Here is a 12,224-nt window from a genome sequence, read left to right as displayed (position 1 = left end):
GTCAGCACTTGCTGAAGGTATGATTCAAACCGCTGTATTTATAAGACGCTGAAGATGTATTACTTCCCCAACCACATCAGTTTCTATAGCAACCCATATTTAGTGGTATAACAATGACAGAGCCCTTTACAACAACACGGGGTGGAGCCACAACTGCCAAGTAGAAGAGGGCCGCTAAAAATAAAAAATAAATAGACAAAATCCTCCCTTGCAACAATTTCGCAAAGACCAAATACGGAAACTTGAAAATCAAATCCTCCCTCTCTGCATGTATGAGGTGAAGCGCTACACAACACACGCAACCGCCATTGAGGCTCCAGGAACAGGAGGAAGCTGAATACTCACAGAACGATTGCATGACTCGAGAGCCCGTTAGCGTGTTCAAATGCTAACGAGTTCCCACTTTCTCGTCACATCAGGAAAAAAAAAAAAGAGCTACCATCATTGCACTGCCATAGCAACACTGCCCATACTGTCGCATGTGTAGCTATAGAATAGTGGTTTAGCGTAAAACCAAATTATCAGGAGAACGGCAGTAATCCTTTTGTGAAACTAAAATCGCACACGATTGATTGCATTTGCATGGATTAGAGATGCTGTCTTAATCTACTGTACAGTCGTTCATGATCCAATCAGATCGGGAAACAATTGTCACGGTTCACACAGCCGGCAGGCATAAAAGGCGGCGTGGCGGTGCTCAATTTCATACCATGTTTCCATTTGTTTTCATTGTTATTTGATCATATGATTAGTAATTAAATAACATAAAAATACAAATTAAACGGAATTGATTGAGGATGGGCGGCCCGGTGATCAACTGATTAGCGCGTCGTCCTCACAGTGGAGAGGTGCAAGGTTCGATTCCGGCTACGGCCTTCCTGTATGGAGTTTGCATGTTGTCCCCATCCCTGCGTGGGTTTTCTCTGGGTGCTCCGGTTTCCTCCCACATTGCAAAAAATATGCATGGCAGGCTGATTGAACACTCTAACATGCCCCTAGGTGTGAGTGTGAGCGTGGGTTGTTATTTGTCTCTGTGTGCCCTGCAATTGGCTGGCAACCGGTTCAGGGTGTCCCTCGCCTACTGCCTGAAGATGGCTGCGATAGGCCAAACATCCAAACATGAAGCAGGTTGCAGTTATATGACAGACATTTTGAATTCAATCGATTTTGTGTCGAGAAGAGCAAATATTTTCAGCACTTTGGCGTTAGACTCAGCATGACTTAGATTTGTTCTTGATTTTACTGCTTGGTGCTTTCTACCGCCTTTATTTTTCTACCGATTCGTCTTACTGTTTATTGTGTATGTTAAATCGCTCCATGTACAGCACTTTGTATGCAGCGATGGCTGTTTGAAAGTGCTCTATAAATACTGTTGACTTGACTTGACTATCCTATAACTTGTTCTTGCCGCCTACTCTCCACTCATCATCAAAGTAAATCTGTATTCTTGTCTGCTTAAAACTTGAAAATGGCTCGGCGTGTCCCACCTCATTAAAGTGCGCATCTTGAGTAGCGGTGAGTCCAAAGCCACTTTGTAGAGTTTCGAAAGTGAGGAGGCGTGACAGTAGTCGCTCCGCGATGAGCAAATCATTCCCGTAGAGGCGGCCCGTCGCTTCCGTGACATCGCGGAGTTGGTATGCGAGCTTCTTCTCCATGATTGTGTTCAGCTCCGTCTCGTTGCGCTCAAGTGAATCCAGCTGGATGAAAACAAAGAAATATGGCAATGTAGAAACAGCGACAATTCGATATGAAATGGATTGCGCTGTCTTGATCGACTGCTATTTGTCAACGTACAGCAGCATTGAGTTCCACAAATGGAGGGGAGGTGCAGTTGTAAAGGTCTGGCTCCATCCAGCCTCTCTCAACATCACAGTGTCTGATGGCGGCCCCTGGAAGCCAGTCAGAAAAAGACAGCATTGTTGTTTTTTGTTGGGTTGTTTTTTTTTTTCGAAGCACCATTTCAAAATGTCTGTAAGGATTTGATGGATATGAATGTGGACTCACCAACAGAACCTTTCGGGCATGGCACTGCAGCAGGCAGGTTGAACTTGGTCCGCGGCCACCAGATCCCCTGAGTGATGGTTTTTGGGCAGCCGTCATAAATGACTGCGCAAAGAGAGCGAGAGCAAAGCGTACGGTCACAAATGAGCTGGGAAAACTTGTTTTGCTTTACATGCACAGAAGTATGGAGGATTCTGAACAATACACCAGTGAAAATTGAAAAGGGACACTGGTCATGTGGAAAGGTTTGAAAAAAAAAAACTATGAGGCAAAAGTAATTTCCCTCAGGAGATGAAGTTATCCATCCATCCATCCCTGCAACATGGCGCACAAGTGGTTAGCACATTTGCCTCGCAGTTCTTGTGCTTTGGATTAGATTTCAGGTGCTTAGGCTTCCTCCAGCTTTCCATGACCATATTAACATGTCAAAATATTCATCACATAAAATTTATATATATTTTTAAAATGTAAAATGTATTTGGTATGGAGTAATCAAGAGCACTTTGAAACAATAATTCATGCCTTGGCCACATCCCGGCTGGATTACTGGAGTGCAATTTACTTTGGAGTCAGCCACTCCTCCAGTTGGTCCATAATGCTGCTGCTCGCCTCTTGACTGGTACTCATAAGAGAGAGCACATCACTCCTTTTATTTGTTTTCAAATCTTTCTGCGGACTAGACATTATTAGAGGTAGAACTGCTGCAGCTGTTGTGAAAGCCCTATATAAATCAGGATGTATTGTATTGTAACTAAGCTCAGAGCGGACCGAGCCTTTTCCGTTGCTGGTCTCTCGCTTTGGAGTGACCCTCCCACTCAACATTTAGCAGGCCCCCTCGCTGCCCATCTTCAAAACTTGTCTCCAAACTCATTTGTATTCTTTGGCTTTTGACTCAGCATGACTAAGACTTGATCTTAGTTTTACTGTTTTTGAGCTTTCTACTGTCTTTGTTATTAATTTATTGTTGTATATTTGATATTTGGGCCGGCCCGGTAGTCCAGTGGTTAGCACGTCGGCTTCACAGTGCAGAGGTACCGGGTTCGATTCCAGCTCCAGCCTCCCTGTGTGGAGTTTGCATGTTCTCCCCGGGCCTGCGTGGGTTTTCTCCGGGTGCTCCGGTTTCCTCCCACATTCCAAAAACATGCGTGGCAGGCTGATTGAACACTCTAAATTGTCCCTAGTTGTGAGTGTGAGCGTGGATGGTTGTTCGTCTCTGTGTGCCCTGCGATTGGCTGGCAACCGGTTCAGGGTGTCCCCCGCCTACTGCCCGGAGACAGCTGGGATAGGCTCCAGCACCCCCCGCGACCCTAGTGAGGATCAAGCGGCTCGGAAGAGGAATGAATGAATATTTGATATTTGCTCCACGTAAAGCATTTTGTATACAGTGACGGTTGTTTTAAAGTGCTCTAGAAATACAGTTGAGTTGAGTAATTTCATTAAAAGTATTCGATTTATATTACCGTACTTCGATAGTATGGTACCCGGATGACGTTACTCAAAACATTTTATAACAGCTAGCAAGGAACTGTATCGGAATACATTTTTCAAGTAACCCTGCTAACCCTGCAAGAACAGTATATTGGATTTTAACCATTTCATGCGCAAATAATGATCAGATGTAACCTGATAATCTGTCCACTGAAGTAATGCTGTCCCTGAACGAGTTAATTCCCAAAATAAATAATCCCTAACCACATGAGAATTAAAACAGCACTCACCTTCACACCCTGAGTTTGTCACCTCCGCAAACGGGTTGTCACACATGTTGCACTGGCGACCAATCACGCCGGGCCTGCACGGACACTGGCCGGTCTCTGGGTCACATGTTCGTGAGAAGGAGCCGATGGGGTAGCAGTCGCAGGGCAGGCAGCTGTCTGAGCCCCGCGGACGGTAGTGAAACTCCTGAATATGCAGACAGTGAAATGCCCCCCAAGCGGAGAGTCACGGTGAAACATCTTGTGGGGACAGCAAAATAATGAAAACTAAAATTGAAAAAAAAAAAATCTTGAATGAAATCAGATAAAAATGAGAGGACTTTTATGAAAACAAAAAACAAAGCTGAATTTGACGTTTAAAACACAATTAACTGAAATTAAGTACTGTTTAATTATAGCAAATATGTGCAGTGTTTTCATCCTTGTCAATTAATTTCACATAAGAGCCTTCATGGTTTTATTCTAAATGCATCTATTTCGGTATTACTGTTCAGCTATACAAAAGAAGGAAGGTCGTTTGGGAATTTTAGCTTATCGGTAATTATTAAGTAATTAATTATTAGGATTTTTTTTCAGCAAATATTCTATACATATATAAACTCAACTAATATTAAAAGTAATAAAATCAACATATTCTAAAAATAAAAATGAAACAACCCGCTCTAAAAACTAAATGAATTTGAAAAAAAAAAAAAAAAAACGGAGAGCAAATGAAATATAAAAGCCAAAACCAATATAACAAAAAAAAAGCCAAAACAAATACAAATCTTGTAAACTATTATTGTATAAACGCGTGTTTTGTTTTATTTCATTTTTACTTTCAGCACCACACATAATTTGCATTCGATCATGTGCCCACAAGGCTCTTTGAATGACAAGCTTGGGGCGTCTAGTGTTAGCCTGCCGGACAGAGAGTAGGCAGGAACAGGAAGACATGTCACCTCTTGTCACTTGACTGTGAGATCCACATGTCTGTGTCACACTTAAACACAGATCAGATATGTCGACGCATGAATAAAACATGGTCAGATTTTTCATGATATCACACACGGGTCCAAGAAGTTTAGATTGGAAGGCAATAACAGCATTCGATAAAGAGAGCCTGAGAGAGGAGATTATAGCCAAGATAGAAATACTGCTTACACACATACACAATATACTTTAGTACACATGTAGAAATACTGTCAGATTGCAATACATTTCTCTTTCAAATAGAGCAGTATTTTTCTTAATTAAGTTAAGAAAAGTTGGGCACTGTAATACAATAGAACGGTCATTAACATGATGGTACTTGCCTGTACTCCATACAAACGGTGGCCGTTCTCGCATGTTTTTGACGCACAAAACAGCACACAGGATATTTCAAAGCTTTTAGGGCCACAGCAAAGTATTCGTAATTTTGTTTTTAAAAAGCATTTCCTTCTCAAATAATAAGATATCCTTTATTCGTCCCACACTGGGGAAATTTACAATATAAATAATCCAAATGTCTTCAGGGTTTATCCTACTACTGCAGACTATCGGTGTGATCTTGAGGTTTGTCAGAAGTGCCTTACAAATTGTGTATTCATGTATCAATGGGGCATTCCCCTAACGAGGATGGCCTATAGACGCCATACGTAAGCGTCCTACCTTGCAGCGACAGTGTCCACTTGTCTTGTTGCAGTTGGGGTCGAAGCCGTTATTGACATCACAATGACAAGGCCCGCAGGTGGGAGACCCCCACCAACCTCTGGGACACTGGTGGTCAATCCTAAATGCGCACACAAGACAGTCAACTTGGAGGTTTGTGTGTGTGTGTGTGTGTGTGCGCCCATTGAAGTAGATACAGCAGCTATAAAAAGTCTCCATACCGCTGTACAAAGGCCACATTTTTGTGATTCAAAAAAGTGCGACCCCAATAAAATCGCTGTTAAAGGTTTTCATCTTTGTTAATCAGTAGAATGTTTTTATCTTTACGAGTGGTGAAGTAAAAATACACAACTGAGATGGTTGCATAATAATAACCCTTTTATGTTCCCTGTAACATGATAAGCTGTCCACTGTAGTAACCGCTGTCCCTCAAAGAGTTAAGTAAATCAAATGTCACCATTATTCTTATTAGCACCAGATAAATGTCAGATGTTTGAGTAGGTGTTTCCTGATACAGTATTTCTTACGCTTTCTAGCAAAAGCCTGCAGGGCTTATGCTAGAACTCTTCATAAATCCTCGCACCTTGTCTAAGGCCCCATTTCAAGCTGAAGAAAAAGGTCCCCGAAGAATGATACTGCCATCGCTATCCTTTACTGTAAATATGGTATTCTTTTGGTGACAATGACTCAGAAGTTCAACCTTGGTTGAACAATTCAAGGATAGTACAATTTGGAAGTGAAACAATTTGATTCGGGATGACGCAATCGGATTCCAATTCGATATGGCTCGGTTCAAGAGGGTATGATGTAATTACTTTTTTGTTGTCATTTTATATACATTTGAATGAACATTACCATAAAATGTACCATTTCCTTCCAAAATGCTAATGTAAAAGCTATGTTCTGGTAAAAGACAATTTGATACATTTCAAAGGGTATTTATACGCCGACAGCATTTTAAATTAAAAAAAAACATTTTCCAATTCAAGTGTAAGAGAAAAATGTCACGCCACACCACAGTTATAAAATGATGACCAAAAGCACAGATTTAACAAGGTTCAACCTCACCCGCTGAGAAACCTGCACAAAGTTTAACAAAAACTGGTCCTGTGGATGTTGCGTAATCCTGACAATGAATAAATGCAACAGAAACACTTACCTGTGTTGGCAGTACTGTCCATAGTGGTTGTCACCACAGTCACAGATGTATCCATGTGACGAGCTGGGCATCCTGTGGCACCGAGCGTCGTTTTCGCAAGGATTCAAATGGCAAGCATCAGTGCAGCCTTTGCCATAGTAACCTGCAAGAGAGACCGTGCTTGTTGAAAAAATGACCATGCTAAAAAGTAAAATACAATGTCAGTTACACTTAATATTAATGTTGAGCTAATTTTCTTTGTCAAAAACGTGGGAAGAAAACGGCTCCCTATGCAAGAAATGTGATTTTCTGTTGAACCAAAACCAGATTTTTTATTGATTAGATACAAAAGAAGGATGTTGTGAATGGTGAGCAGAAATCTTCTGTATGAATATATTGCTAGCAGTGAGCATTTTGTAAATATACAAATATATGAGGGTAAATTCCACTGCAGCTATCAACCCGAGTTATAAAGATCTACACAGTCAGTACAAGAACAGTGCTTTGCATTTTTCCTTCTATTTTTGTTGGGACTTTTAAGAGTCAAAATAAGTGGCCCAGTGGTTAGCGCATCAGCCTCACAGTGCAGAGGTGCATGGTTCGATTCCGCCTCTGGCCTTCCTGTGCTGAGTTCGCATGTTCTCCCCGTGCCTGCGTGGGTTTTCTCTGGGTACTCCGGTTTCCTCCCACATTTCAAAAACATGCATGGAAGGTAAAATTTTCCCTCGGTGTGAGTGTGCGTGCGTATGGTTGTTGGTGCCTGTGTGCCCTGCGATTGGGTGGCAGCGGTTCAGGGTGTCCCCGGCCCTTTGTTGTTGGGTTAGTATTGTGGATATTCCATACATTCATTGAAAAATTAAAAATACTAAGAGCGCACGTGCATATATTTTGTCCAAATGTAAAATTGCAATATTGTTATACATCTGGTTAGGAATTGTGTTGTCCTATATGCGACCCAGCCCCACTACCCCCAGCAGGACTGACGACAAAACGTGGACCCCTCCAGCATTTTAGTTGCCCACCCCTGATTTATCTGTATTAGAATTCCACGGAGACACCAAAAACAAAGACATTCAGTGTGATGATTTGGGAACAGACACCTGCAATCAATGTCAGCTTCCTGTCCGTGTCAGTCATTCCATTCACTACTATCTGTATTGCTTTCACGCTCACAAACACAACGCCATCAGCGCTATACGTTTTTCACCATGGCAACTGACAGAATACCGTGACGACATCCTTGGCTTTTCTTCCCGCACTTTTAATTACATGGTCCTTGAAACAACAATATGAGAGAAGAAAGATCGACCCGCTCTGAAATGTGGACAGTTTTGAGACTGTAAAAACATAAAAGCATCATACAAGTTGATAATGCATCATTATCCTTCAGATTTTTTTTTTACTGAGTAACATTCGTGTGGTCGTCTCTCGCGCAGTTTTTGTTGTGTGCTCCAGACAGGTTCCCTTCTGAAAGGTAATCTTTTTTTATTAAACATCAATCTGCAGTTTTCTGAGATACTATCGCCAAGGTGAAATGCCGTAGAGAGAAATGAAAACAGTACAATAACACTTAACAATAACACTGGTCAATACTGTTGTTCACAATACATCACAAGACTCTTTACTGGACCTTTTCGGGACTGTGAGATGACATCATAGCTTTTGACTTCAATATCTGTTCATATTACATAGTACATATTTTATAAAATGTTTCAGATTTGTGATCGACAGTTAATAGTAACAGCAGTACGTTAGATGCATTACGTAGTGTATAAATGTAAGATATCGATCAACGTGGGCTGCCAGCAGAGGCCCATCTCTTTTGTGATGTTGATTACAATGCCGGGTGACAGACAGTGGTTTTATTAAAAACTGGAAAGAGACATTTTAATGAGAGTCCACGCAGCTATCAGTGATTGCAATATCAGGATTTCACTGACAGCACCTTCTACGATTCACAGTTATTGCAGCATGTCGTAAAATGTCAGAGTTCCTTTTAGGTTGAGTGTTTTTTTTTTCTCTTCTAGACTTTCATTACTTCCATGACCAATGTAGATCAATAGTTCACAAGTTAGACCGAACATCTTGGAGTTGTTTTGGGGTTTTTTTTGTTTTTTGGGGGGGGGGGGGGGGGGGCTTGGCCTTGACCGGGCTGAGCATAAACTAAAAGCAATGAGCATAATTTTGAAGATACCACAAGCAAAGAGAGTGAATGTCCTGTCCTGGCAGCATTGTGAAACGGTTTTAATAATTATTGATCTGCATATCTTTGGAAAAAAAATGCAGGATCACATATTCTCCAAAAGATGTTCCATGGACTATGCTGAATACAATAACAATTCATATTTATGTAGTGAACATGGGATGTAATAACGGCCTCTTGCTAGGATCATATAGTTGCTCAATATTGTGAACCATAAGTGTCATTTATTAAAAATCTAATATATTATTAGGGGGGGAAAGTGAACAAATGTGCCCTGTTTAAAACTACATGTCATGTATTTTTGTATCTAATATATTATACAGGACCAATTGCATACAAAATCATGTGGTGTTTTTGATCTCTCAAATGAAAGGGAATTATTGAGAGCGTACCTTTCTTCATTTTCTTCCCCCCCAGTGCTGCACTCATTTAACAACTTTCTTAATTTTTAATGATCATTGTGCTGATGAAATATAATGAGAGATGTAGTTTAAAATAAACAAGAGCATGCACAGGAGGTTGTTTTTTTTAACAAATGTTTGGTTGTGTATGATTTGTTTGTGTGTTGTGTTTTCGTGTCTGTGTGTGTGTGTGTGTGTGTGTGTAAGTGCGCGTTAATCCATGCCAATACGACAAGGCGCTAGAATTAGCTCGTGGGGCTAGTTGAGGATGCTAGAGGAACAGCAATGCCTCCGTGCTTCCTCTCTCAGGCTGCACAGGCCCGAGGCTTCTGAACACACAGTGTATCCTCTTCATCCTGTATGCAATACACACACACTCACTGACTTCTTTTGCTTCCTCCATATTTGCTGCGAGCACATGCTCTCATTTCCAAACTTTTTCATGTTTAGCGACTCCCCTCTAACTTTCTTATAAAATTTGATATATATATCAAGAACAGCTTTAGGTACCGGTCGGTTCAGAAGTGGAACAACTTTCCCCTCCTCTACATGGATAACATCAAGTTGTATGCCAAGAATGAGCATGACATCGAGTCCCTGACTCACCTCACAAGGATATACAGCAATCACATCAAAATGTTATTTTGACTAGATATGTTTGGGTGAATGATATCTAGGCGAGGGGTGATGATCACAACGGAAAGAACAGAACTAAAGTCAGCATAACACAAGTGCAGCATGGCTACAAATACTTCAGAATTCCACAGACAAATAGCAACTATGAAGAGGTAGCTCGACGGAAGGTCACGTCCAAATATCTAAGGAGGCTGAGGCAGATCATGAATAGTCAGCTGAACGGCAAGAATATGATTGAGCCCATTGACAGCTACGCCTTTCCAGTAATCAGATACCGTGGCCACTGGAAGAGGTGCGAGCCACTGATATCAAGACAAGAAAGATCCTTACAGTGCACAGAGAGTTCCACTGAGGCTGTACACAAAGCAGAAATAGGGAGGCCGTGGCTTAGTGACCGTCACGGGCACTGTCCAAGGGGAAACAACATGATGGCCCCCCAGGTACGACCTGCTTCGCGAATGCCTCAGACAGCAGAAGCCCAGTTTTAGAGCCATAAGGAAAATTTGGTTAAATTATAAATGCAGCCTTTTGAATAATTAGAATTTAATAGATGCAAGGCGTTTGGTTTATATTTGATATTTTATTAGAACAAATTTATTAAGAACATCGAAGTATCTGGGCTCCATTGGTTGTCCTGTTTTTAGTCTGTTAAGAGGCTAGATTTATGTAAACATCATTAGGTAGACAGTAGGGCATGGAGCCTTTTTTTTGACCGTACTTCGTGTTTGCTTATTTCGTACTTCGTATTTGCTTAATTCGTACTTTATGGGAACTGATTTCGTATTTCGTTTAAGTGTATTGTATACGTTTTATTAATCCATTTGATAAAGCCTTAATTTGTGTTCAAGAAAATAAAGAGATTCGGGGGTTTTTTTTGGATCAACGATGGCGGCCTAGTGTATTCCTTGTCGTCGCCGTGGAAAGGAAAAGCCCGTCGAAGAAAAGCACGAGTCAAAACTTACATGCCCTGCTGACGTAGCGACAAAAGGATAGTAAGTTGCCGCTACACCCAGTAAGGAGAAGGAGCCAGATGGGCTGTCATGGAAAGAGAAGCCCCAGCATGGCATGTACCATTGACAAACTGAATAAGTATCTGACATTGTGAAACCACACCAGTGGCTGGAAAAGGCTGGACTGAAAGAAATAATGGAGGCAATAACCATGGCACGACAAGAACAGGCCTTTAATACAAGATCAACTGAGGCCAGGGTCTACCACATCCAACAGGATCCCAGGTGTAGGCAATGCAAAGAAGTCCCAATTCTCAAGTCAATTGCTTTGTTTCCTCAAATACCTTCCCTCCCCCCCACTGTGCTGATAGAAAGTTGCAAGTAAGCAATCCAAACAGCAAGGAAAATGACAGCATCCTGATACGTTTCACTCGCAACATGTTTTGCTTAATTAATGATTCAGTCTTGATTCCTTTTTTCTCAAACCTACTGTTCCGATATTTTCATTAAGTGTGTCGACCGTGTTTCCAGGCTATTTGATTAGACTTTCTAAAGTTCTCTTTCTTCTCTTCTGTTGTTCTACCGCCCCAAAGCGCTGCTGTTTACATTTGGTTCGCCTGCAATCCCTTCTACTTAATTAAGCATGAACATTTTTCCTCTTCTTCTCGCTTTATTTCATAGTCCTCTAACTCTTTTGGGGCTCATTTCTTCATCAGTTTGCTCCCACTGTTGTGATTATTGATGCTTTAATCTCGTCTCATCTGCCTCATTAGATGTCAGTCTCTTCAGAAGGCAGTCAAAAGTTTCAGTTTCTTTCTGTTTCATGTGGATGAGAACTCAAACAGCTCCTCAACATCAATGAGACATACATACAAGAAAGAAATATCACTGTGACTGCACTTAAGGTACTTTTTTTTATTTCTTTTTTTTTGGATAACCTTTGTTACTTTTATTCCCCACATTCTTGAAGATAGCTCAGTGCTGCTTAAGCCTCACGAGCTAACTAGGGTTTGGCTTGCACCTGTGCTTAAGAAGAAATTGGTGGTAGACTTGCCAAGTGTGGTCTCTCTGAGGCAGTGTAATGCGTTTTATATAGTGTACCTTTATGTACACACAGTCTGAACTTTTTTTTTTTAACCTTCTACGGTTCAGGAGTTGAATCGGTACTTCTACTTTTCACAGAGCCCTTTTTCACACAAGTATCCTTCTGCTTTAGTACAGAGTGCCAGTTCTTTTGCCACTTTTAAACATAAAAATCATTACTCTCGCACTCTTTCCAAAGATAGATTTCGCAATTTCACTTTGCCAGATCGGGTATAAAGGCTATCCCATCCACTCACCAGGTTCACATATGCAAGTGTGCCGCTCCCATTGGTCCGAACAGTGGCTGTGGGCGGGACACGGAGATGAGATGCAAGGGTTACCGACGTTGCAGCCGATGTCGACTTTGACAGTTCTGGAGGGGCGCGGCAGGGGAGGGCCGTCCGGTCTCACACCCAAACGAACACCCTAGAAAGAGAGAGAGAGAGACTCTGTTTTTTTTTCTTA

At 41.5% G+C, this 12,224-nt stretch overlaps 1 protein-coding gene across 4 annotated transcripts in view; it reads right to left on the bottom strand.

Annotated features, from left to right (window-relative positions):
• celsr3 (cadherin, EGF LAG seven-pass G-type receptor 3) overlaps positions 1-12,224 on the bottom strand; it is a 66,821-nt gene that overhangs the window by 16,704 nt on the left and 37,893 nt on the right. For all 4 annotated transcript variants that reach the window (XM_052057323.1, XM_052057325.1, XM_052057324.1 and 1 more), the window contains 7 exons: positions 12,017-12,185; positions 6,508-6,649; positions 5,349-5,469; positions 3,720-3,903; positions 2,005-2,106; positions 1,795-1,889; positions 1,488-1,697 (listed from right to left, as the gene is read on the bottom strand). In XM_052057323.1, coding sequence (XP_051913283.1) covers positions 1,488-1,697; positions 1,795-1,889; positions 2,005-2,106; positions 3,720-3,903; positions 5,349-5,469; positions 6,508-6,649; positions 12,017-12,185 — 1,023 coding nt within the window. The remainder of the gene's footprint in view (positions 1-1,487; positions 1,698-1,794; positions 1,890-2,004; positions 2,107-3,719; positions 3,904-5,348; positions 5,470-6,507; positions 6,650-12,016; positions 12,186-12,224) is intronic.

The sequence above is a fragment of the Hippocampus zosterae genome, chromosome 2 (genome assembly GCF_025434085.1).
Source record: "Hippocampus zosterae strain Florida chromosome 2, ASM2543408v3, whole genome shotgun sequence".
Classification (NCBI taxonomy): Eukaryota; Metazoa; Chordata; class Actinopteri; order Syngnathiformes; family Syngnathidae; genus Hippocampus; species Hippocampus zosterae.
This window is presented reverse-complemented; position numbering and strand designations above follow the sequence as displayed.